Here is a 25,921-nt window from a genome sequence, read left to right on the forward strand (position 1 = left end):
CGTCATGACCCGCGGGCAGAGCGGCGGGAACAAACTCCCCGCTGATTTGCTGTGCTTTCCGCTGTTCTCGCCAATCGGACGCGCAGCTCAGGGGGGACGCTCTCCAGGCGCGTGAGGCGGGCTGGCGTGGCGGGGCCATGGAGCGGGACCGGAGGGAGGTGAGCGGGACGCGGCGGGGGCTCCTCTGGGGCCCCGGCTGGGTTGCTCCTGGGGACGGCGGCGGGTCCTTCTGATCCCGACGCGATGGGCCCCCGCGTCCCCCTCAGCTTGCCGAGGAGGCTCCGGGTGATGCTGCCTTTGCTTGGCAGCCCTGGGGACTTGTAACAATATCCGCAAGTTTCACTCGCCTGTTGTGGAAGAGTAACGATGCAATGGTGCTCACGTCCTACGAGCTGGTGTAAAATGCACCCACACAGGGACTAGAAGGCGATGAAAATATTTGTTTTTTTAGAGTTCAGGCCTTTCAAGACATCAGGAATGCTATCTGAGGGCCTGGATCCGTAGGACAGGAACTCTTTGTTCAGGGAATAACCTGGGAACCTTGGATCTGTGTTGTGTGAAAGCCAGGGAGGATGCGGGGAGACAGCAGTGAGTGAAGTCTGATTTTCCTGACCACGTGTCTATAATGACAGCTAGAGCCAGGGGTCAGAGGGAATTTAGCACTGGAAGGTGATAGGCTTTCTGCTGATCTTTTGTTGTTGCCCACTTGGAGGAACAATGGTATCCTCCTGCCTCATGTAGCTGTTTGAATCTGCCTTTCTGATCCATCACTTCCTGTGCTGATGCTGTTTTTGCTGCTCTTTCATGAGTTGCTAACATATTTTCCTAGTTTCTTTTATGCTTATTTGGAGCCTGGTTCAAGATTCTTCTAGTCTGAGACACACTGTTTTTCTGTGCTCTTTCTTCAGTCTTTGCCTTGCAGCTCTCCTGCTGTAACAGCAACTGCGAAGAGCCAGTGAAGATGTTTAGCTGTGGAGGCATCTGGGTTTAGACAAAAACCTATACAAACGTTCTGCTATCCTGCTGGTGTAGTTTCTGAACCGAGGTCAGCTGTGGACTCTGTAGTTTTCAGAGGACATAAACTGTCTCCAGGACTGAGTTGGTCCTGCTGACTTCCAGGCTGTGCTGGTCTTGTGAGCTGTGGTGGCAGGAACGTGCAGCCTGTGCTCCATTGTGGAAGTCTGTGCTGGCTTTATTGTGATGGTCTCTGTGCTGCTATGCTGTGCAACTATGTTGGGAGGAACATTGCCGGGAAGGACGCAGTCTCATCTGTCTTCATCAGCAAGGCAGTGCTTTGCCCTGTATTTTCTATGTTCCTCAAGATTCTTTTTATCTAGCAACAGCACTTTTCTCTTGGGAAGCAGAATGCAGCATGTTGAATACCAGTAAAGGGATCTGTTTGGGGGAAGGCAGTTCAGAGTCCCGCCTTTGGGGTTGTTATGTGGATTCCTTGCCTGCCTTGAGGCCACTCCCTGGCCCAAGAGGGCCTCCTCCAGCAGCAAAGGCAGGTTTATTGTGCAGTGGGGTGTAAAATGTTGATTTTAAAGTAAATTGGCTCTTTTTCTAGATGGTGTCTGCCTTTGGCCACAAAACTTCATCTTTGGAGCGGGTGGAGGAGGAAGGTGATGCTGATGAGGAGGATGATGAATTGGACATCTTTGGGGGTTATGACAGCCTCACGTGCTACAACAGCAGCATGGGCAGTGACAGCAGCTCCTGTCTGGAGGAATCTAGCGATGATGAGGTGGCAGACCGGGAAGCTGGAGAGCTTTCAACATCTCCGATGCACCAGCCATCCACAGGCCGGCTCACAGAAGACAATGGCTCCGAGCCAGGTACTGCCTGTGCTGCCTGAAGTATGTTCAGGGGCAGTGAAAGGTGTGTGGGGATGCTTTGGGAGCAACTTTGGATTCAGACTGCATTTATTGGGCTATGTGGGGGATCTGCACTGTATAATCATGGTTAGCTGGTCTCAGCTCTGTCACCGTGGTGCATTGACTCTGCAAAATCCTCACGTTTTTGGCCTTCCTTCTTGCAGCTGTGTGCGAAATGTGTGGGATTGTGGGCACCAGGGAGGCTTTCTTCTCCAAGACTAAACGTTTCTGCAGCGTCTCCTGCTCCAGAAGCTACTCCTCAAATTCCAAAAAGGCCAGCATCCTGGCCAGACTGCAGGTACGTTAAAACTGTTCCAGCTGGCTCTCTGGCTCCATCATGGTTGTAGGCTTATGTCATGCTGGGGAACTTCAACCACTCCTATACCTACAGAAAGTAGCATGGCAGGCTGTAGGTAATCCAGGAGACTCCTGAAACGTATGTGGGATAATTTCTTAAGCCAAGGAATAGACAGCTGTAGCAGAGAGAATGCAACAGTAGACCTGCTGGTCAAGACTAGAGGCAGTGGCTCTAGTTGCAGTGGTCATGCATTGGTGGAATTTCTAATCTTGAGGAATATAGGTCAGCTAAGGAGTAAAGTCATGCTCTTGAACTTTAGGAAGGCATACTTCCAGCTCTTCAGAGAGAATCTATAATTCTGTGAGATTTCCTGGGGATGGAGCAGGATCTGCCTTTATGTAGGGTTGCTCTTTAATTGAATATCAGACTGACAGTCCCAGTGGCTTATTCTTCCTTCCTGAAGTCTCCAGAGAAGGCATGACAGCTTAAAGGTGGTGTTCCCTAAGAGCTGAGAAAGGACACACATGTATTTTACCTGCTGTTTCTTGTTCCTGTGAGTGTTAATAAATACTGTAGTAGACTGAAAATTGTCCCAAGGAAGAGATGTATGCCCAGTTCCAGAGAGTGGCTTAGTCTCCTGTGCCATTAATGTTTCTAATCATTCTTCTTTTATAGGGGAAGCCACCAACGAAGAAAGCTAAAGTTCTGCACAAGGCATCCTGGTCAGCTAAGATCGGGGCCTTCCTCCATTCACAGGGCACAGGACAGCTGGCAGATGGGACACTGACAGGTCAGGATGGTGAGTGTAAATGAGGTGTGAGGAGGTGCAGCTTCTGAAGTCAAAGAATGGGGAGACTTTGAGGGATATAAACTTTGAAGTCCTCCTTCTCCTCTCTGGTACACTTCTTTGTGCGATGTGTGTGGATTGCTCTGACACAAGCTGGCAGAACACAGGGCATGTCTTTTTTCCTCTTCCTGCCCATCCACTATTGTAGCCTCATCCTCACTCCTCGTATGACTTAACCTGGAGTGTTAGCTCTGTGGTCCCAGTTCCATGAGGTACTGACTTCTGCTGGCAAAGCTGACTTAAAGGTGTCCTGTTTCTCCCAGCCATTTGCTGCCCCACTCCTCATGGTTGCCCCGAGTCACCCACTGATCGCTTTGAGCAAAAACCAGTCACTGCAGCTGAAGGAGTAGTAACTTACTGTGTTAGGGAAAACGGGACATGGCAGCAGCAGGGAGTGATCCCTGAGCAGTCTGCTGCTGGAGCGGAGCTGTAGCCTGCAGCCAGGATGACTGCGGGATTAATCTCTCAATTTAGTATCTGATTTTCCCAGCAACCTCTGGGAAAGCAAGTGCTGCTGATAGGACCCTGCAGTGTTGCAGCTGAGATGCAAAATGTGAAGTGGTTTAACCCTAAAAGAATGCACTCTCCTTGGAGTGCTTTAGCCCTGGGCTGGACTTGACCGCTTTTATTGCCCTTTCTGCTCCTCCAAAAGCAAGTGACAGTAAATATTCATTAGTAAAATATTTTGCCTCATGTGGTGGTTAGTGACCTTGCACTCACATAGGGTCTAGTTTCCCACCAGAGAAAATGCAGTGGAATGCATAATCCCTGTGTGTTGTGTCCTAGTGCCTGAAGGCTGCAGGCTGCAGTCCAGAGGTAACTGATCTCTGTGGCTGTTGTCATCTTATCTGATTTTCTGTTCTCATGTCTGCTTGTAGCACTCGTCCTGGGCTTTGACTGGGGAAAGTACCTGCAGGAGCACGGCTACAAGGCAGCTCCTGTCAGTTGTTTCAAACACGTGAGTTCTACTTTGCTGTGTATGCCAGGGCACATAGGGCACATATGCATGGGGCCCCCCTGTGCTCCTGCGACAGGTGGTGAATAGAGGCCCAACAGGGCATTATTGAGATCAGGTGATGCAAGAAAAGAAGTTGGGGTTTGTTGCAGATGAGAATGGGAGTCTCACAAAGGGTCCAGGAGTTTTGGGGGAAGGAAGCAGAGGGGGACGTGGTAGAAACCCTGGTGCTAGTGATGCGTATGATTTTTAGCTTTTTATGTTTTTCATGTATTTGTAGCTTTGTAGATTGCTAAAGCATGGCTGTAGCTTCTAGTATTTTTCCCGGTTTTCTTCCCTACATGTAGGAACAATAAGCTAATCTTATAAACACATTCAGAAATATTATAGTCTTATTCCAAGAACACAACCAACTACAAGGACATTGTTTTCCAACCAGAATCTGAACCAGGCATAACAAAAATGGGGCAAAAGAAACCTCTGGACTGTTTCCAGTGGGTCAGAACCCCAGGAATTATTACCTAACCAACTAACATTTTAACTTGACAGTAAATGCTAAGTATACTAATTGACTAATCTTATAAAAACTGTAGAATTACTGTACCACGTGTAATTTTTGCCGTATTGTGTATCTGAAAGCTTTTAAGTAAAGGTTTGCTTTTATATTGACTCTAACATTGTTGGGAAGAGCTATTATATTTTCCAGGCATCAGTAGTAATAGCTCAGTGCTAACTGGAAACAGAATTAGTTCTGACTGGGGTTGATAGTGGGAAGCTAATTTTGTATGGCTGAATACAGCCCAGGATGATGTGCAGACAGGAATTCAGTTTATGTGAGCCTGACAGTAGCTGTACCTCCAACATGTCCAATTTTTACAAGACTTGTTATATTCCTTTTGAATTGTAGTCTGATAATACTGAAAACATTTCCTTTTTCTTGAGGATAGTTCAGGCACACATGTTAGGTATCCTCATTGTTAGGTTTGCCATAGAGGAATGACAGTAGATACTTTGGAATAATAGGACATCTGGCAGTGAAACAGTTAGGTGTTACTATATGGTATTCTGCCTTTTGGGATCCTCAGCGAACATCCCAGTGAGATGTTTGGGACAGTTTAACTGTATTTCAAGATGTTGGCAAATCTAGGAGGGGTAAGGCATGCAAGTCTGTGTCTAAGGTGAAAGTGTAGCTGCCTAAGACATGTCTCTGAAAGCTAGAAGGGCCTAAACCCTGCTCTGATCTCCACATCCCTCTCCCAACATGGCTGCCTCAATCTTTCAGGTGCCACTCTTCGATCAGTGGGATGATGTGCTGAAAGGTATGAAAGTGGAAGTGCTGAACAGTGATGCTGTGCTCCCCAGTCGTGTGTATTGGATTGCATCTGTCATCCAGATTGTAGGTAAGTCTCCAAAGTAATCTTTGACAGCTGGGCACAGCTAAGCTCTGAGGGAAACTTTAGAGAGCTGAGGGTAGCTGGTCAAGCAAAAGAACAGCTCTTTGGAGCACTACAACTGCTGAGAGATTTTGCAACAGGAAATACCATGGTGCAGGAGTCAGAGGAAACCAGCACTGTTCTTCTTCTGGTTGCTTGTCAGTTTGCAGGAATAGTTGCTCGAGATGCTCCAATAACCTGTGCAGAGAGCTGAAGGCCATGCTATGGGTACTAAGCCTGTGGTGCCAAATTCTTGGCCTCTAATGCCTTTGTTTGTCTGCTCTGTCCTGGCAGGCTACAGGGCCCTTCTGCGATATGAGGGCTTTGAGAATGATGCTGGTCATGACTTCTGGTGTAATTTGGGCACAGTGGATATTCACCCCATTGGCTGGTGTGCCATCAACAGCAAAATCCTGGTACCACCACAAAGTGAGTATGGGGCAAAAGGGCTCAGCATATACCTGGGCATGGAGAAGGTTTGGTTTATGCCTAGCACAGAGGGACAGGTGTTCCCACTGCATGTAGGACTACAGCTCCATTTGTGCTTTGAGTTACAAGCAGCAGTTTGAGTTTGGGAAGCTGGAGACTGTTTGGATTGCTCCCTCTGCATCTTCCTATTATTGACCTGAGATGCTGCATGCAGAGCTGATGTCAGACCTGTGGGAGCTAATGCAGGTGGCTTTTCCTCCTTCTAATCCACATGGTGGCTGGACTTGAACTTTGAGGGAACGTTTTGGTCCTATATCCTGGGCAACCTCTCTGGTAAGTGCAGTGACTCCAGTCCCTGCACAGCTAGCAGTTCAGAGAGGCATGCTACTTTAGTGGAATTCTGGCAAGCTGAGATTTGCTTGGTATAGCTCAAGTATTTTGCTCTACCACTTCCTCATCTAGATCAGTGGAATTTAGTGTCTGCTTGGCCCAGTTCATTCTGTAATGGTGATCCCTTCAGCCAGATCTGGGGGCAAGCTGGCAAAACAGAGTATAGAATCTGAGTGTGAAGAAGGCCTTTTAGTGCTTATGGGCTGTCAGAGAGAAGAAAGGTGTGGTGCTGTAATTATTTTGGTCATAAAGATGGACTTTTTCCCTGCTCAAATGTAGCTATCCATGCCAAGTACACTGACTGGAGAAGTTACCTCATGAAAAAACTGGTGGGAGCTAGGACCATCCCAGTGGATTTCCACATAAAGGTAACCATGGGAGGCTGGTTTGCATGGGGGAAATGAAGCTGAAGTCAAGACATGTGCTCAACATGTCTCTTCTGGTTCTGATCTGTGCATCTTTTGTGTGCTTTGAAACCTGGGCAGGGGCAGTGAGTGCTTCCACATGCTCCTAAGAAACCTGTCATGATGGTGTGGGTAATAGATAGCACAGCCTCTGTGCCCTCTCTGCACAACAGTTTCTGCTTTGGGTCATAGGCAGGGTTTAAAAGCTGTTGTCACGTAGTCTGCTGGGAAATACTGGGGATGAGATTTGGCATTTTACTGAAGGGTGAGGCTAGTGCAGCTCCAGCCTGGCATTTCCCTGCCCTGTTTCAGTTCCAGGAAATAGCTCTGAGGGTCAAAAAACTTTGCCTTCAGTGTTGGTAGCAAAGCAGCCTGCAAAGAGTGAGAAGGGCACAGGCTTCCTTTAAGTACCATGGCCTTGGCATCTCTGTAGCTCTCAGGATTGTTTTTGTGTAGCCTGCACTGAGATTACACCTTGTTAGAGGGAGGAGAATCTCCTGTGGCTAGGAGCTCTGGAAATGACAGATAAGGAAGACAGTCCCAGAGACAGCAGACAGGAAGGCAGGTGATAGGTTTTTTTGTGTGCAAGGTAAGTGATGACACTGAGCTGGAGATCTAGATGTAGTTAGTGCTTCCCATCTTACTTATCAGAAAGTTAAGAGGGTGGTTGTAGCTGCTTGTTCCTGGGCCTCAGCTTGTAGCTGAAAGGAAAATGGTGGAAGGAAACACACATTGCTTTTCTTTCTCCCCTTAGCATCTCCACTCCCACCTAATAAACAGGAAGTAGAAGGGGAAGAGAGTTTAGCTTAAAAGTTATTTTGGATTCAATTGTAGGCTGGTTTGGGTATCTATTTTGTGTTTCCTAGTTGCTGGTTAGCATCTTGGGATCACAGTTTAAAAATGTCAGGGGTTCTATAAACACCATGGGCATTTGTGGATGAGTAGGACAAGGCAACATGAGCGAACTAAAGGTCTCCAAAAAAGTCAGAAAGCAGCCAGTGACTCCATTGTGCCTTTGGGTCAGTCTGCAGAGTAACTGGCTTTGGATGTGGATTTGGGAGATAGATCATCATGTAGCTCAACCTCTGATCATAATAAAAAGGTGAAAATAAGAACCTGACCTCTTTTGAAGTCAACTGAAAATCCTGTTGCACTTTGGGAAGCTACACCTCTAACTAATTGCAGCCTCAAAACCCTTGTGATCTCTTTCATGACTGAAAAGGCACACACAAATTCCTTACTCAGTTCCCCATGAACAGAATTCCCACTGAGAGCATTCACACAAGGTGGTGGCTGGGCGTTTCTGCTGGGCAGCTCTTATGAGGCCACATGACAAAACAGTGACCCAGTGTGTGTGTGCCCAGCCACACTGTCATGTCTGGAGCTGCCAACTACCTGTCCCCCCCAAAGAACCCACTCCTATTAATTCCTTCCTAGTCAGCTTTGGGCAGTGCATATCTGTGGGGAAAGCTGTTCTCTGAAGTGTTTGAAGAACTGTGGTTGATCTCACCTCTGTTGGTTGTTGCCAGATGGCAGAGAGCATGAAGTACCCGTTCCGGCAGGGCATGCGGGTCGAGGTGGTGGATAAGAACCATGTGTCTCAGACACGTATGGCAGTGGTGGACACAGTGATTGGGGGCAGACTGAGACTCCTCTATGAGGACGGCGACAGTGATGATGACTTCTGGTGCCACATGTGGAGTCCCCTCATCCATCCTGTGGGCTGGTCACGAAGAGTCGGCCATGACATAAAGAAGACAGGTATGTATCAGGCCACTGCAGCCATCTTCTCATTTGCTGGGAACTGCCTGCACCTTTCTGTTGACACCAGTCTTGACATGGTGGGAGTGAGACAGTTGCCCCAAGACGTAACAGGTGAAGTCTGCTTAGTTTTGTGTCTGCTGGCTTTTTATTTGGATAGATAAAAGCCCTGTGATCACAAGTCAGAATGAGGGACTGTAGGGTTTCTTACCTGAAGCACACAGGCTGTCCCCTTAGCATGAGAATGCAGACTTTGCAATGTGAGAGATGTTTACAGTCTTTTTGAGGAAATTCATGCTGGCTTCTGTAACACTGGATGCCATCAGGTTGTGTTTTTCTAGACTTTTACCAAGGATTGTTGATTGGCTTACACTGGCAAAGTAAAAAACAAAGTAAAAAGCAAGACTTGAACTCTGCTGATCCTTTTGGTTGTCTCTCCATTCCTTGCTGCCTCTCCCTGGTGACTTCAGCTGCATGTGTTACCAGTAGTGCTCAGGAAGCTGAGCCATCTGTTTTTGAGCAAGCCTTTCATCACAGCCCATTTTATAAGTGTAGAGGGACTGACCTATTCTTTTTAGTAAATGGTCTGATATTGAGGGGGTTTGTAGCAGCTAAGCTCTCACAGACTGGGTATTAATTTTCCTGTTTTTTTACTGCAGTTGCTGCAGATTTTTTACCTGTCTGTGTTTCTTCCATTCCTCACAGAAGAAAAACGTAATGACATGGCAAACCATCCCACCTTCCGGAAGATTTACTGTGATGCTGTGCCCTATCTGTTTAAGAAGGTAGGACAAGTCTGCCTTTCTGTGGGGGTCACAAAGAATGAAGCAGTGATAGCACTTCCTTGCTTGGGCATACATGTGGCCATGTGCATTGTTGAGGGTGGTCTTTCTTATACCTAAGGGCAGTCAGGTCTTTGGGGTGTCAAGGCTGTTGTTAAAAAGGAGCAGGTCAAACTAGAAAGCTGAAAGAATTAAAGGACAGTGACAGATTGAGGCACTCATTCAAAGGGCAAGCAAGGGAGCTTTGAGTTGGAGAGGGAAGAGGATTACATAGGAGAGACCAGATTGCTGGTAAGGATGGAGATTAGAAGGAGGTTTGCTTTGTTGTGGAGAAGCAGTTGGGCTTGGCTCTCTGACTGACCAGAACCATGACAACAGGTTGCTGACACAAACATAGTGTTGGTTTGGCTGCCTCTTTGTATTTCTTGTAATACTTTTGCTTAACCCTCCCAAGCTGAGCCAAGTGAAGAAGTTCTAATCCTATTTGCACTTGCTGTGCTGGGTGTCAGTATGGGACTGTCCCATACTCCTGGCAGCACATGGTATACCAGAGTCTTCTTTAGGTACGAGCTGTCTATTCTGAAGGTGGATGGTTTGAGCGAGGTATGAAACTGGAAGCCATTGACCCCCTGAATCTGGGCAACATCTGTGTGGCCACTGTTTGCAAGGTAAGTTCAGTGAGCCTAAGGGGGTCTGCTATGTTTGCTTGGGATAATGCAGCTTCTTCTCAGGTCTTTTCAAATTAATAAGACCAGGTAAGATTTTGCATGAGGGACAAGAGAGGGCTGTCAAGAGAAGTGGATGGTGTTGTGTGGAGGGAATTAGGGAACTGGGGGGTTGCATCAGAGGTCTGACGAACTGTTATACATGTACTTAGACAGCATGAAGATGAGAGCATGCTTGGTCTGCCAAGCTAGTGCCCAGTGTGTGTGACTGGCAACCACCCTTTTTCCACCCTTGGGCATGCAGTGGGGAAGATTTGTTCTCCAGTTCTGAGAGTGCATAGAGAAAGGAAAAGAATGGGAAGAGTTGTGAGGTGACTTCCATGTGGGCAATGACATGAGGATAGAGGTGTCACCTTCAGTCTCTCTTGATGAGGTGGTTGTGAGCGCTACTCTTGTGCTAGTGTTGAGAAGTAAATTCCTTGCCCAGGTTTCCTCAGCAAAGTGTGTTGAACGTTGAAAATATAGCATACATCTGGGCTTTTCCTGTTTCCTCAAGAAGCTGCCCTCACAGAACCCAAGCTAAGGACTTTGACACTTGGAGTTTGGCAGTGGGATGCTGCAAGAGCTGTTTGTGTCTGTAGAATGTTCCCTTAAGCCATGGTTTGGAAATGGAAGAATTTGGGACAGGCATGCCTGTCACCTTTGGTAGGCACTAATTTATCAGTGAGTGACAGGATGGGACAAGTCTTGTTGCTGTATGAAGTGGCAAATCTGAGGGTGGAGCTCCTATCCTTCTAGCCAGTAACAAATTCATGATCTGGCTGGTGGAGATGGTTTCTGGGCTGCTAATGAGGTGTTTCTGTGGGAGAACAGAGCTCCTGACTGCTGTTTCCGGAGCCTGGGCTAGCTCTTAGAGCTCTGGCATTACACCGGGAGTGAGGAACTGCCTCAGTATGGGGATTTACCAGAGGCAGAACCTTTAGAGCCACTTGCTCTATGATGCCAGACACAAACCTCAACAGAGACCAGGAAGAGGAGAAAGAAGGAGGCTCTCAGTCTTCAGGATCCACAAAGGTTTATTCCAAGAAAAGGGATCAGAAACAAAGAGCCAGGGCACTCCTGTGCAAGGGGTTTTGTACAGATACAAATTGGGGGGTGGATACAAACAGCTAGCCAATAGGGAATCCTCAGGGGAGGAGTGAGGGAATTACATCAAGTGTCTAGGGCTAATTGGGGTAGGAGTGTGGAGAGGATAGGTCACATGGACCAATGGGGCTTCGAGGAGTAAGGGAATTCCAAAAGAGTGTTGCAGTCCGGAATTGGCCTGAGGTTAAAGTAGCAGAGAAGATTCGGGAACAAAAGGGGCTGGGTTGCCTTGACAGGCAGGGAAAGAGCTCGAACAAGGAGGGCAATGGCATGAGGGACAGCTTTGATGGCGGGTAAAACCCAGGGATAAACTAACTTGGGGAGAACATGGTACACCAGAATGAGCCACTTAACAAGGAATCAATAAAATAAATTCAAACCACAACACCTGACCATTTAAGGTTCACACAGTCCTTTCACAAGGTTCTTAGTGTTGGTCCCAGTCCTGCAGAACTTGCTGCTTTGGGGATTAGCTGGTGTTGACTAACATACTAGGAGAAGCCTCGGTCATATAACATTGGATTTTACTATCTAGTGGAAATTGTGATTGATATGTGGGGACTTTTGAGAGAATTTTCTGCAAGGAGGAGAGGCTTTAGAGCAAGTAGAGCTCTACACTCATGTGTTCACTCCCATCTCAGGTTCTCTTGGATGGGTACCTCATGATCAGCATTGATGGAGCAACATCTGATGATGGCTCTGACTGGTTCTGCTATCATGCCTCCTCACACGCCATCTTCCCTGCCAACTTCTGTAAGAGGAACAGCATTGAACTGACCCCACCAAAAGGTGAGATTTGGACTCTACCCTGTGGTACAAACCTGCATGCAGAATTTCAGGGGGGATGTGTTTCTGAGAGGGGTCAGGTTCAGATAAATCAAAACAAGGTCCCAATCAGCTTGTTTTTCAGGTAGACTGCCAGTTCAGAGAGCCAGGCTATTTGAGCTTTGCCCATATACCAAGTCTTGGTTAGCTCCTAGTAGATTAGTGGCAAAGATGTATGATCCCCAAACTGAACAGAATAAAAGCTTTTAAAGGACAAAGAGGGTAGGAAGGGATAAGTAGAGCCATTGCTGCAGGAATCAGTGCTTAATTGTCCACAGTCATCTCTATTCTATTTGAATAAATCTGATGTGAGTATTTCTTCAAAGTCCTAAGAGACAATCACCCTAGTAGTATTTTTGCTGCCTCATCTAGCCATAACCAAAAAGGCTTGCTCTGAATTTCTGTGTTGCAGCATTTTTGTGCAGTGCTGTTCCATCTTCATTTGGTGTTCCTGCCGCTGGGAGAAAGAAAGATAGATCTAAGTGGTGTGACACACTACCTCCTACTTGCTCCTGGTCCTCCCCTTTCTCTGTGGTCTGGGTCCATGGCTGACACAGATGTTCAGAGCTGCAACTTGCACTTTTCTGTATTTGCCTGCAGAGAGAGGTGCTGGACTCCCATGGAATCCATGCACTAGTTTAATATCCAAGATCAGCCTGTACATGCTGGTTCATTTACCTGCTCTGCAACCAGTTGCTATGCCCCCTTCATGCCTACTCTGCCTTTTGTATTACCTGGTCTACCCAGTGACTGCCTGTTTACCTCTTAGTGTTTCTTCCTTCTGCAGGGCATGAAGCAAAGACATTCAGCTGGGAGCGTTACCTAGAAGAGACCAAATCAAGACCTGCTCCATCACGGCTCTTCAACACAGTGAGTGCTGCCAGAAAGAAACAATGTGTAGGGATGCTTGGAGTAAGCAAGGAGGTGTGCAATAACTCTGGCTGTCAACAGATCACTGAGATGGAAGTGACTTCTTGTCCAACACCCCTGCTACAGCAGGGCCACCTGTAGCAGATTGCTCAGGACCATGTATAGATGGACGGAGACTCCACAACCATGTGGGCAACCTCATGTGCTGGCACTCATTGGCACTTATGACTCCATGTCTCCAGTCTGTGCCTCTTAACTCTGTTCCAGGCACTGGGAGACACTGAGAGGAATCTGGCTCCATCTTTGCACCCTCATTTTAGGCATTTATATACATAAATAAGGTATCCCCTGAGCCTTTTCAGATCCAGGATGAACAGTCACAACTGTCAGCCTTTCCTCATATAAAAGATGCTCCCGTTCCCTCATCATCTTCCTGGCCCTTTGCTGGATTCTCTACACTATGTCTTGTTTGTACCAGGGAACAATTCAGGTATGGCCTTCTCAGTGCCAAGCAGAGGGGAAGGGTCATTTCCACTGATCTGCTGAGAACAGCCCTGGCCCATGTTCAACTTCATGTCCACTGGGATTCCCAGGCCTTTTTCTGCCACACTGCTTTCCAGTCAGTCTGCCCCTAGCTTCTGCTGGTGCCTGGGGTTCTTCCTCCGCAGATAAGGGATTCCAGCTTGTCAAGGTGCCTCCGGAGGGCAGCACAACCATCTAGTATATTCTGTCTCTCCTCCCAGTTTTCTACCACAAGCAAGCTTGCTTGGTTTGACATGGTACTGACATGTCATCCGGATAATTAAGATGTTCGAGAGGAGTGGATCCAATATTGACCCCTGGGGTACGCTGCTATTTACTAGCCTCCAACTAGACTTCATGCCACTAATAACCATCCTCTTGGCCCAGTCGTTCAGCCAGTTTTCAGTCTATCTTGCTGCATCCACACCCAGCCTGTATAGTTCAGTCACCTTATGGCAGAAAGTGTCAAAAGTCTTCCTGAAGTCAGGACAGACAATACACACTATACACAATATATGCAGTCTCTAGTGGGCTGCAGTTTGCTGACAGACAGCACTTTAAGGAGATCTCAAAGGTTCAGGAGTATGTGCTCTCCAAGTTGGGACATCAGTATCCTGCCTTTTGTGGGTCATCTGTGATTCTCTAGTGTTTCTGTGAGCTCCATACTCCTGGTGGGCTCTGCATTGCTCATTGCCTGTGGATATGTGGTTGGCATGTTGGGTGGAGAGTGGGGAAGCTGCTTTACATCAACAAAACTGCTGCAGTATGTGGGCCTATGCTGCTTATTCTGATTCCCCAGGGGTATGTCAAGTAATTGTTTGACTATATGTTCCTGAACTGCTGCTCCCCCCACTAAAGGCTGGGCTGAAATTGATTGAGGAAACAGCTGGCCTTGGATCTGTTTTTGGATCTATGGGCTTGTTGTCTGCTTGCTTTAGGCTGGAGGCCAGCCTGTGTGAGAGTGGTGTTGGCCAGGTACAGATTTGGACTGAGTGCAATGGCCTTTCCTTTTCTTTTTTCATTTTTTAATTTTTATGCACCCAGGACTGTCCCAACCATGGCTTCAAGGCAGGCATGAAGGTGGAGGCAGTGGACCTGATGGAACCCCGGCTCATCTGTGTGGCCACGGTGAAGCGTGTAGTCCAACGTCTCCTTAGCATCCATTTTGATGGCTGGGACAATGAGTATGACCAGTGGGTGGACTGCGAGTCTCCAGACATTTATCCTGTGGGGTGGTGTGAGCTGACAGGCTACCAGCTTCAACCACCAGTGACTCCAGGTGAGTGTAGATTTTACTGTGAATTCTAATACTAGAGATAAAGATTTCCCTCCTCCTGCTCTGTGAGTGCCTCCTTTGAGTTTTGGACCTTGTAGGAAGAAGGAAATGGCCTCCTTGATTTGCATTGACTACCATAAATCTTCCTCTGTTGCCACATTCTAGCAGCTGGCAGTGGGAGGAGCCTGATGGGGAGAAAACAGCCTGAGTTTTGAGATTGGCTCAGTGTCCCCACACCAAGAGAGAATTAATTGCTCCTGAGGAAGTTGCGTAGAGTTCCAGGTGGTCCTATCCCTACACATCTCCCTTTTATTAAGCATAGCTATAACCTTAGCCAGATAGCAGCAGGAGCTTGACCCATGCTCCCTTTTCTCATCAACTCTTTGACTCTGTCTGTAAAAGGTAAGAGGATCCTCTCAAGAGTTCATTCCTTCCCTTGTCACTGGGAGGCCACTGCCTCACCTATGCGGATATTTTCCTTTTTGTCTCAAACTACCAATCTTGTTTCTTTACTGCCCCTACCAAGTCTATACTGGGCCTCTCTCCCCTGTGCTGCCCCAGCCTGCTGCTCTGGGCCCTCACCTGGAAGCACAGACAGAAACTGCACTAGAGCCTTGCTTTCCCCTCAGCTGGTTGTCTTGGGAAGAGGGCTTTGGCTTGGGGGGATGGGTATATCTGTTTCTCGCTTATGTCACTTCATCCCAGTTACCTACTGGTTATGGGACTTGGCTTTCGTTTCCCTCTCGTCTCCATGACAGAGCCCACAACTCCAGCGAAGGCCAAGGAGGTGCCCAAGAAGAGGAAGAAACCCTATGGAAAGAAGAGTGAGTGATGTTTGATTAGTGCCCTCCTGCTCGCTCACAGGCTGGGCCCAGTTACAGGAACCCTGTCCATGTCCCATCAGAGCAGGAGAGAGAGGCCTTGTCTTGCTGTGGATGCCCTCAGTCAGCTGTGGGTTTACCAACACAGCTTCACCCTTCTTACCTGCCCTATTTCCTAAAGTGCAGAGAGCTCTGTACGGGAAGGATCTGTTTTGCAGTCTGTTTTCTGTTGGTCAAGGTATATATGGCTTGCTTCCAGGTGTGAGGTTGTGCTGCTGTCACTACAGTGTCCATGGTTGGAGGGAGATGTTTGCTGCAGCTGGATGGTAGCTGGAGAGCAACCTTGCTTTGTACTAGGGAAAGAAAGCTTTAAGATGGCTAAAGAGGCCAGTAAAAATACTTTTATTGTTTCATTTTATCATTGTTGCTGTCATTGTTGTAGTAGATGTGGCAAATCATATAGACAGACAAGAAATTCCTTCCTGGAGGGTGGAGAGGAAAGGACATCTAAAGAATATCAAGATTTTCAACCTAAATAAAATGGCCAGCTAAAAACCAGAACAATTTTATGGTTACAGTGTCTGCACCTTGCAGCAAATATGCTCATTGCTTAGGACTAGACTCAGACAGGTAAGCAAAGCTGACTCCATACTGATTCCAAGAGGACCTGCTCCCTGGAAGTTAAACAGATGCCTTGCCTTTAATGAAGGAGAACACGAAGGAGCATATTCTGAGATGATGACTATAGAATTTTTCTCCAGTAGACCATTTCTGTTGCATAACCAGTTGGCAGCTAATGACCATGTAGGTTTCTGTTCAGTTGTGCTGGTCCCTGGCCTGTGGTTTCTCAGAGGAGCAGGGTTGCTGATTTTCCAGGGGAAAAGAAATACACTTTTGCTTATACTCTGTTATCTCTTTGTTAAGGAAAAAAGTTACCTGCCAAAGCCCGCAGTGTCAAGCAAACTGCCAAGAAGCCTTCTGCCATGAATTCAAAACGAGAAGCAAAAGCTGCCAGCCAGACTTTGCCAGAGCCAGCACCTGATGAGAGTAAGGGAATGAGTTATTCTACCTTGCAGCTACATCCATACATGTTCTTGGCCAATAAGTCTTGGGCATCTCCAGGCAGGAAAAGGCAGCAGCATGACAAAGGTCCTTCTGTACTCCGGAGAGTAGAAGAAAGTGTTTCCTTGCTTTCCCTGGAAAGGTTTGCCTCCCAAGAAGGTTTGGTGGGACCAGTACTACTCAAAATCTCAATGCTACTAATGCCTGTTGAGGGCCTGTCTGCCCTGCTGAATGGTCTGGTTGTGTGAGGTGAGGGAGGAGAGCAAAGTTGGTATGTCAGAGGTGGCTGTTACATCCCAATCCCCGTAAGGGCTGTTGCAGCATGTGAACACAGCCTCATACTGTGGCCCCAGCAGAAGAGCAGCTGGGTCACTTGCCAGCCCTAGTGTGTAGGGGGAAGGAGGGTGGGTGAGGTGCCTTTTGCACATGGGGATTGGAGAGTCATGAAGGTCCCTCCTGTTCATTTAAGTTCCCCTGTGTGAACCCAGGCAGATTGGAAATGGATGACTTCCACTTTTCCTTCCTTAGGAGTTGTTCTTGGGAGCCAGCAGCTGAATGATTCCAGGGTTTAGTCCCATCTTGATTGCTGCTGTGACCATGGATAGATTTGAAGTGGCATGAAAGGGCTGCGTGTGGTGAGGTGCCCTCAGGAAGTGGGTTGGCTCTAGGGCCTGGGGCATTTTGAGTACCTGCATGGACAGAGCTGGTTTGGAGGTGCTGCAGGTAATACTAGTCAACATTTTATTTACTTATTTTTCCCTCTCTGTTTTTGTCTCTTGCTAGTCATTGCTGTGCGGGTGAAAGAAGAAACCATTGACCCTTCAGATGCAGAATTTGGAGAGACGGAACTTCCTGTTCCCATCAGCAGCATAAAGCAGGAGGACACAGACTGATCTGGAGCATTCCACACCTTTCCTGTGGCCAGTAGCTTCACCCTGTAGCACTTTAGGGAAGGTCCTGGCAATGAGAAACAGAGGACCAAAAGGGCCTTCCTTTTTTAAAGCAGACCACCCTATGGAATCATAACTCTGTTCTCCTGGTGTGCAAAAAAACTTCCCCCAGACATGTAATATTAAGCCCTAGGAAACAGCAGAAAGACTGCAGGTGTGCTGCGGAGGATGACCAGGGTGGCTGTTAGGCTGCTAGTTGTGCATAGCCTGATTTTAAAGGCGCCTTTTGAATCAGGAGCTCGAAACAGGGAAAGAGGCTGCTAGAGCACAAAAGGTTAGTTTGGGTTCTTAGCTTTGGCTGGAGGAGACAAGCTGCTGTCCAACGTGATGATTGCAGGACATATTAGGAGAGGAGCTGCTCCTGTAGGACTTGGGTGCTGTGCTCTTTGGTCTAAGTGCTGCGAACCCAAAGAAAATCAGGACAGGAAGAATGGAAAGAGGTAAAGAAACAAAAAGAGATTATGATGCCTGCTGAAGAAGTGAGACTTTTTTTCATAAAATCATAGAATGGTTTGGGTTGGAAGAGGCCCATAAAGATCTCAAGATCCTCATCTAATTTCAAAACCCCTGCTACGGGCAGGGACACCTTCCACTAGACCATGTTACCCAGAGCCCCATCTGACCTGGCCTTGAACACTTCCAGGGATGAAGAATCCACAACTTTTCTGGTCAACCTGTTCCAGTGCCTCACCACCCTCACAGTAAAGATTTTTTTTCCAAATACATTATCTAAAACTACTGTCTTTCAGTTTAAACCCATTCCTCCTTGTGCTGTCACTACATGCTCTTCTAAATGATCTTGTCTGTATGGTCCCTTCAGGTATCAGAAGACTGCAGTTAGGTTACCTTGAAGCCTTCTCTTTTCTAGAGTGAACAATCCCAACTATATCAGCATTTCCTCATAGGAGAGGTGCTCCATCTCAGTCATTTTGGTGCCCTCCTCTAGAGGACCCCAGAGCTGGATGGAGAACTGCAGGTGTGGTCTCACCAGAGCTGAGGGGGAGAATCCCCTCCCTCATTCTGCTGGCCATGCTGCTTTTGATGCTTTCACTCATCTGTTGATGCTTGACTTTCTGTGCTGTGAGTGCACATTGCTGGGTCATGTCCAGCCTCTCATCCACCTGTATCCCCAAGTCCTTGGCAGGGGTGCTATTGATCCCTTCATCCCCCAGCTTGTGTTGATACTGGGGTTTGCCCCAACCCATGTGCAGCACCTTGCACTGAGTCTCATTAAACCTCTTGAGATTCCCGAGTCTGTTCCGATCCCTGTGTCTGGCATCCCATCCTTCAGGTGCATGAAGAGCACCTATCAACTTGGTGCTATCTGCAAACTTGCTAAGGGTGCACCTGATCCTTTTCTGTGTGTCTTTTAATGAAGACATTAAAAAACACTGGTCCCAATACAGACCCCTGAGGGACACCACTGGTAACTGATGCCCATTGGGAGTCTCAGCTGTTGACCACTACCCTCACCCTCTGCAGGCAACCATCAAAACAATTCCTAATCCACCAAACAGTCCACCCATGGAATCCATCACTCCAGTTGGAGTGAATAGTTCTGGGAGGCTGTGTCAAAAGCTTTACAGAAATCCACCTGTCTCAAGAAGCCATCTTCCATGCAGGAGTCTCCTAGATTGCCTGCAGTTTACCTTGGTACTTTCCCCGTAGATGTCAAGGTGGCTGAAGTCCCCCAACAGGACTGGAGCTTGTGAGCACAATGCCTCCTGTAATTGGGGCAAGAAGGCTGAGGATAGGCTCCCCTTGGTCAGGCAGCTGTAGCAGACCCTGGCCACAAGGTTCCTTTTGTTGCCTCAGAGTCTGATTTTAACCACAGTCTTTCAGGCTGCTCATGGCTGTTCTTCAGAGACAGCTCTTCACACTCAATGCACCTCTTGACATAGAGGGCAGCCCCTCCACCTCTCCCTCCTTTCTGTGTCTTCTGAACACCCCATAGCCATTGATAGTCACACTCCAGTCACACAATTTGTCCCACCAAGTTTCAGTAATGGCAGGAGGATCATAACTTTCCAGCAGCACGGTGGCATCAAGCCCCTCCTTTGGTTTGTTGCCCATCCTCTGTGCTTTGGTGTAAAGGCACCTTGGCCAGATTGTTGGCTGCATCACCTTCCCAGAGGAACAGCCCTTAATTCCTTTGAGATATTCCCTGCTGGTATCCCTGTTGGCATGGTATCCCTGTTACCTCAGGAGTCCCTGGCTCATCTCTGTAAGACTCTGAGTGTGCTCCCCTGTGTCTGCTACCTCTTTAAGTCACCTGCAGAAGGACACTACTATCCTGTCCTTCTAACCTTTTCATACCATCCCACACCTTTCCAGGGAAGAACCTGAAATTGTCCCCCTCACATCTGGTTTAATGAAGCAATTGCATAACCCAAGAAGGAGTTTAGGAGGATTCCTGCACAACCATAAAACACCTTTGGTGGTAGCTCTTTGATGCTTACTGTGAAGGACAATCAAGGAACACCTTTCACTGCACTAATTGGTGTGATGTACGTACCCAGAGGAAGCCATGGGATTTTGGACCTCACCTACACAGAGTTCTTTAGTTTAAGGCCCATCTCACCAAATCAGGCAGGCTGCTGCCAAAGATTCTCTTACCTTTTATAGACAGGTGGATCCCATCCATCGAATGTGTTAAAATCATTAAAACACACACCATTGTCACAAAAGCCAAAACCTTCGCCATGGCACCAGCCTCAAAAACAGATGATCATCTGCACTACGTGTCTACATCTGTAATTTCTTGCTTTTGAACCCAGAATTGCAGAAGACTTGGAGTATGGTTTGAGTTTTTATTTTTTTAAAGAGTTGTACTGTAAATTTGGTCTACAATCAGTACCTTAAAGCCCTGTGACCAACTTTAGGAAGAGGCCCAAGGTTTGCATATTGCTTTCCAGGCCACCAAAATCCAGAGTTAGTCAAAACATATCTTTATCTGTACATATATCTTTCAGAGCCTTTTCAATTTAAGCAAACTTCTGAGTTCTGGAATCCCAACCTATGCAGTCATGGGGAATAGGTTGAGCACGTAATTATCATGGGATCACTTACAGATCACTGATCGAATTCTACAGGAAATAAAAAGTCTTCCATGTTTATATGTTTTAATTTTGAGGAACTGCTGGGAATTAAGGCAACATTTTCACTAATAATTTTCAAGCTTTCTAGCATAAGATTTGTGCCGTTGCAGGACCTTACTGGGTGGTGCTGGTTCCAGTCCCACTCTGGGTTCTTCTATAATTTTGGCAGCTGTGAAAGTGCTCTTCAAAAACAAAATCAAATTTCTGGACAACAGCTTTTCCACATGGGTGGTGGAAGCCTTGGAAAGAAGAAGCAAATATCTGGCTTCATTATTTGCATCACCAAAGCATGCTGCAGACTCTATGGAATGTGCCTCTGTGTCCTGCAAAACCAAACCCTGCATCTTTCGCAAATCAACAATGTTTTGGTGGCACCAGGCTCTCCTGTGCACCTTGGGCAATATTCATGTCTACATGGTGGGGAAAAGTAGAAAAACTGCTCTAGCCAGACTGTAGGTATGGCCTTGTTGTGTCCAGCATATGTCCTACACACCTTAAGAAGCCCTAAGCTCTGTTCTTACTGAAGCCTCTGGCTGGAGATTTTGCCGACCTGTTTTACTTGTTGGTCTTGCTTGCAGCCTTAGTCTTGTTAGGATTGGTTTCTGCAGCCTCACCTTGTCCCCAGCCGAGACAAGATTGGAAAGTGGTGGAGAGCTTCACCTTCATCCCCTGGGCTTCTGGAGGGGAAGCACAGGTGGCCCCTACGCAGAGGTTGAGTTTGTTGATCCACCTGGAAATGTGGTAGAAGATCAGGTAAAGAAATGAGGAAAAGTGAAACAAAGGGAAAAAGTCTATGCCTATAAGTGGATGATCACTTCAAAGTAAGGCCAGGTAATCTGGGTGACCTCTGAATATCTCAATATTTGCTGCCCCAGCTTGTGGCTGCTTTCCCTATGCCCAGAAAACCCAGGCAACTTCCATCCTTGCACACAGGTGTGCGCTACATCTCGCCACCACGGGAAAAGACCAGAAATGGACAGTGTGCTGTGAATTTGTGCCTTCATCATAGGAGGTCCAGCTGTCCCCCAGGCAGATCCCTGAGGCTGCTCCCCCATTCTGGCACTCACCTGCTCAGCGGAAGGAGCTGGCAGTCACAGTGGAAAGGCACATCATGCAGGTTGAGGATCTCCAACCCCGTGAAGTTGCTCATGTCGGGTATGTTACTCATTTTGTTGCTTTCCAGGAAGAGGCTTCTGATCTTGGGACCGAGGCCAGTGAAGGCATGGGGAGAAATCTGCAATGGAAGAAGGGTATGTCAGGAGCATGCTAATCAAGGCAGGAGAGCAGAGCTCTGCCCCTGCACTTCTGATCATCCTGGGGGGTCTGACAACCTGTCCTGAAGCTGGTGGCCCCACAAAAGAGCTGCTTCAAACAGGAGGAACTGTTAATTAATTCAAGCAGTTTCAATCACATTTTGGAACTTGTTAGACTCCTGTTAGTCTTCTTAGAAAGAAGATCACATGCAGGAGGTCTCAGAGTGATCCCTGTGTGCTGTTAAGATAACAGTTATTATGAGGGTGTTGCTAACACCACTTCCTTGAGAAAATGGAAATATTCAAGATAATAGCAGTGGAGAGGCCTGCAGGACAGCCTGTAATAAGAGAAAGAGAGAAATCTGGCCAGTGGTGGGGGAAGGAGGTGATTTAGGGAATAGTCTGGACCCCACTGAAATTGGGTATTAAAGGATTGGAGGGAGTAAGCTTCTCCCAAGGGAGCCAGGAGCAAGGTTGAAGCAAGGGAATGCTACACCTGAGGCTGAAGAAATCTGGCTTCCCTGCCATGCTATGGAACATCTCCTGAAGGCTTGGGAATTCAAAGACATCTGTTTGGATGACCCTATAGGGGTCACCAGCCCTTGGCAGTGTAACCTGTAATATGCCCTGTGATGCCACTGCCCCTTGGGAGTCCCATAACACACTCACCCACTCCAGGCCCATGTTGTCCAGGTAGAGGTGCTGCAGGCTGGAGGCCACTGGCAGGAAGACACTGTCCCCCATGTGCTTGATGGGGTTTCGGGACAACTTCAACTCACTCAGGGTAGGCAGGCCCCCCAGGGCTGCTGTGGGCACTTCTGATAAGTGGTTTCCCTCCAGCTGCAGCTTTTCCAGCATCTTGGTGGGAGCCAGGGCAGCTGGGGCAATGTGCTTGATGGCATTCCCAGCTAGGTAAAGCCAGCGGAGCCCCCTGGCTCCAGCCAAGTCACCCTCTGACAGTTCCCCAATGGCGTTGTGCTGCAGGTGGAGGGAGATGAGGTTTGGCAAGAGCTGGAAGGTGCCTGCAGGCACATGGGTGAAGGCATTGTGGTCCAGGTCAAGGTAGGCCAGCTGTGGGGCCCCCTCAAAGGCAGCAGCCACCAAGGTGGAGAGGTGGTTGTCAGTGAGGTATAGGTAGATCAGGCTTGACAGGCCCCGGAGTGCCCCAGGGTGCAGCACCCTGATGCTGCACCTCTGTAGGTGGAGCGACACCAGCTCCTTCAGGCCAGGGAAGGCATCCGGTGGCACTGTCATGAAGGGGTTTTCACGCAAGTTGAGAAGGCGGGTGTCCTCAGGGAAGTCCCGAGGGATCTCCCGCAGGTCCCTATTCTCACAGGACCCATGATGGAAATCAGGGGAGCAGAGACATCCCCAGGGGCACTGCCTGCTGCTGACTGAATGTGGCTGCTCTGGTGGTGCAGTTGCGCTAGGGGCTGGCCAGTGTCGACTGCATCTCATCTCAGGGGACTTCAAGGAGTTGAGGGACCGGCCACGGAGGCCAGGGGGTGCAGTACAGGCACCCTCAGCGTGCACTCGTGCCCTTGTCAGCCACTTGTGGAAGGGGCGCAGGAGGCAGGAGCAGAGAAGAGGGTTCCCTTCCAGGCTGACCCTTACCAGCCCCTCTGCCCCAGCCAGGGGTGGCAGCTTCTGCAGCTGGTTTTCTCGGAGGTCCAGAATACGGAGTTGGGGACTGCGGGCAAAAGCATTGGGTGCCACATCCTGAAGGGAGGCATGGTCCAGGAAGAGGTGCCTCAGCGAGGCCATGGCCAGAGCTTCCTCACCCACATAGGTGATGGGGTTGTGGCCCAGGTCTAGCCGGGTAGCCCCATCCAACCTGGCCAGGGCCTCACCAGGCAGTGCCTGCAGCTCATTGTGGTCCAAGCTTAGCCTGCGTAGGGCAGGCAGAGCAGCAAAGGCCTCACTGCCCAGCACATGGAGGACATTGTGAGACAGCCGGAGCCATCTAAGAACCTGCAAACCCTGAAAGACCAAGTCTGGGAGGTAGACCAAGGCATTTGCCCTCAGGTCAAGGACAGTGAGGGACCTCAGATGGCCAAAAGCACCCGGCTGTATCTCCTCAATGCGATTCCCCTCCAGAATGAGCTGTTGGAGGGAGAAGAGCCCATCCAGGGACTCCTGGTAGAGGAGGGCTATACCATTGGAGGCCAGGTTGAGGTAGACAAGCCTCCCCAGACCCCGGAAAGCCCCTTCCTCCAGTCTCTCCACCTTGCAGCGCTGCAGGTCTAAGTGTGTCAGGTAGGGGGTAGCAAGGAAGGCTCCTGCTGGGATGACCATGAAACTGTTGCCCCGAAGGTCTAGTTTTCTGGTGAGCTGTCAGTCACACAAATAAAACACCAAATTACCCAAGGGCTGCCATACCTATCCTCTCTCCATCCCTTGACCTTTCTTCCCCTTCCCCACCTCTGGGATGGTGTCAGGAATGGCAGTCATGCTCCCATTGACACACAGGACATAGGCACGGAGGTTATCGCAGACACAGGGTGCAGGGCAGCGGGCGGCAGCTGTTACCCCCAAGGCCACTGCAAGCAGAAGGAGCCCCCAGGATGGCCCCATGGTGGAGGGCACCTGTGGCTGGGGAGAGACATATGTAAGGCCAGGAGAGAAGCGAGGCTCCCATACATCCCCAAACAGCATCACCTGCTTGGAACCCCATGTGCCAAGAGGGCTGTTGCTATCACCTAGTGGGTCAGGTCTCACTTTCTCTTCCTCTCACACTATTACTTCACAAGTTATAAAGGAGGAAGATTTAAAAAAAGAGAAGAGGAATTCTTGGAATGAAAAGTAAAGGTCACAGATACCAAATCACTCACAAGGAGCTACCTTGAAATAGACACCCATGCCACTCCTACATTTTCTTCAAATATCACTAACTTAAGATATTAAGCTATCATTATCTCTCCTGTAATTCTTTTTGTAAGGCAAGCAGGTGTAGCCAGACAGAGAATGTGATTACAGACTTGTGAGCTCCTACCTTTCTTTAAATGGCAAATGTCCCATGTCTCCACTATCCTGATCATCTACCTCCCACCCTGCAAGCTCCCTGCTTCCCTCCTAAGCTATTCATAGCAGTGTTTGGAATAAAACTCCACTGTTTAGCTGCAGGAAGGAGACGTTGGTTTTGGCTAGACAGGAGTGAGCCCCTGGAGTGAAAGTACCAGAGAGAGGCCAAGGCTGGGAGAAACACAGAGGAGGCAGCCGGCTGCAAATATGACCAATACATCCTCCTAAGCTCTGAGATAGCATCAGTAAGGTCTACAAGGCTTCAATTTGTGGAGACACTGTAGTGCACACACTGTAGTTCATCATCACCTGTGGTCCCATACACCAACACTGCTCTCCCACTGTCACCCCATCTAGAGTCCTGCTGCCACCCATACACAGACACACTGGGGCAGCCCTCTCCTGAACACCCACTGCCCAATGCCACAAATCTAATGTCCCTAAACTCAGTCCCCATGCTATGCCTGGAGCACTGCCACATACCAGACATCATGCCATCACTCCCACCCTCACACCCAGAGTTTGGAGTACCTGAACTTCAAGATGTGTTGAAGAGAGGAAAGTATCCTCTGCCCTGTTTAGCAGCTGCCGAGCTCCTACACCAGTGTTTGCTGTCCTTGCAGAAGTGAGAACTGAATGGGCCCCGTTGTGTTACTTTCCCAGCAGCTCTCACCAGGCAGAGCCACAAACGTGGGAGGAGGAAAAGGACGGGGGGAGGAAGGGTAAGCCACCCCTGGAGAGAAGGCAGCAAACCCAGATATTACTGCCTCCTTGATTCACGGGGTGCTGAGAGCACCCCGGAAAAGCCCATGTGGGGTTTGCATTCACTGTTCCCAGGGCTCTGCCTTCACTTTCCAGGCTGATATAGTCATAGAAGCTACAGAGCTGCAGGGCAGAAAAATGACATCTGGCCAAAATCAAAGACCAATTGCAGTGGCAGTGCTAAGCCTGAGCAAAAAAAGAGGCAGCTGACCAGTCCTGCCATATTTACAGCCCTCCACTCTTCTCATTTTGCTTTTTGCTTGTTTAAAAGAGGCTGCATTAGCATTGCCTGTATGACACATCCTCGGCTTAGAGAAGTACATGGAGGCATTCATTTCCCTCCCAGACTGTAGTTTTACTCTCCCAGGGAACAGAACAGACCTGCAGACTTACAAAAATATTGAAAGATGTGATACTGGTATCTCATTCCACTTGAAGCCCTTGTCCTGTGCAGCACCCAAAGTAGACAGTGAAGCA

The 25,921-nt window shown here is 48.4% G+C and overlaps 2 protein-coding genes across 3 annotated transcripts; one reads left to right on the forward strand and one right to left on the reverse strand.

Annotated features, from left to right (window-relative positions):
- Positions 1–81: 81 nt before the first annotated feature.
- L3MBTL2 (L3MBTL histone methyl-lysine binding protein 2) lies at positions 82–20,787 on the forward strand. 2 transcript variants are annotated; one of them, XM_021552834.2, is made up of 17 exons: positions 82–158; positions 1,568–1,835; positions 2,039–2,172; positions 2,848–2,971; positions 3,898–3,977; positions 5,257–5,374; positions 5,702–5,836; positions 6,506–6,594; positions 8,160–8,391; positions 9,097–9,176; positions 9,737–9,841; positions 11,626–11,773; positions 12,597–12,679; positions 14,246–14,480; positions 15,236–15,301; positions 16,223–16,345; positions 17,144–20,787. In XM_021552834.2, the coding sequence occupies exons 1-17, from the start codon at positions 138–140 to the stop codon at positions 17,251–17,253; spliced, it is 2,151 nt and encodes a 716-aa protein (XP_021408509.1). In that variant the 5' UTR covers positions 82–137; the 3' UTR covers positions 17,254–20,787. The 2 variants fall into 2 exon arrangements, with proteins under 2 accessions (XP_021408509.1, XP_021408512.1); XM_021552837.2 differs by lacking the exon at positions 15,236–15,301.
- A 76-nt stretch (positions 20,788–20,863) lies between these two features.
- On the reverse strand, positions 20,864–24,257 carry CHADL (chondroadherin like). The gene is made up of 4 exons (XM_021552833.3): positions 24,083–24,257; positions 22,331–23,992; positions 21,476–21,642; positions 20,864–21,138 (listed from the first exon to the last, which is right to left on the reverse strand). The coding sequence occupies exons 1-4, from the start codon at positions 24,233–24,235 to the stop codon at positions 20,964–20,966; spliced, it is 2,157 nt and encodes a 718-aa protein (XP_021408508.3). The 5' UTR covers positions 24,236–24,257; the 3' UTR covers positions 20,864–20,963.
- Between the last annotated feature and the right edge of the window lie 1,664 nt (positions 24,258–25,921).

The sequence above is a fragment of the Lonchura striata genome, chromosome 5 (assembly GCF_046129695.1).
Source record: "Lonchura striata isolate bLonStr1 chromosome 5, bLonStr1.mat, whole genome shotgun sequence".
NCBI classification, from domain to species: Eukaryota; Metazoa; Chordata; class Aves; order Passeriformes; family Estrildidae; genus Lonchura; species Lonchura striata.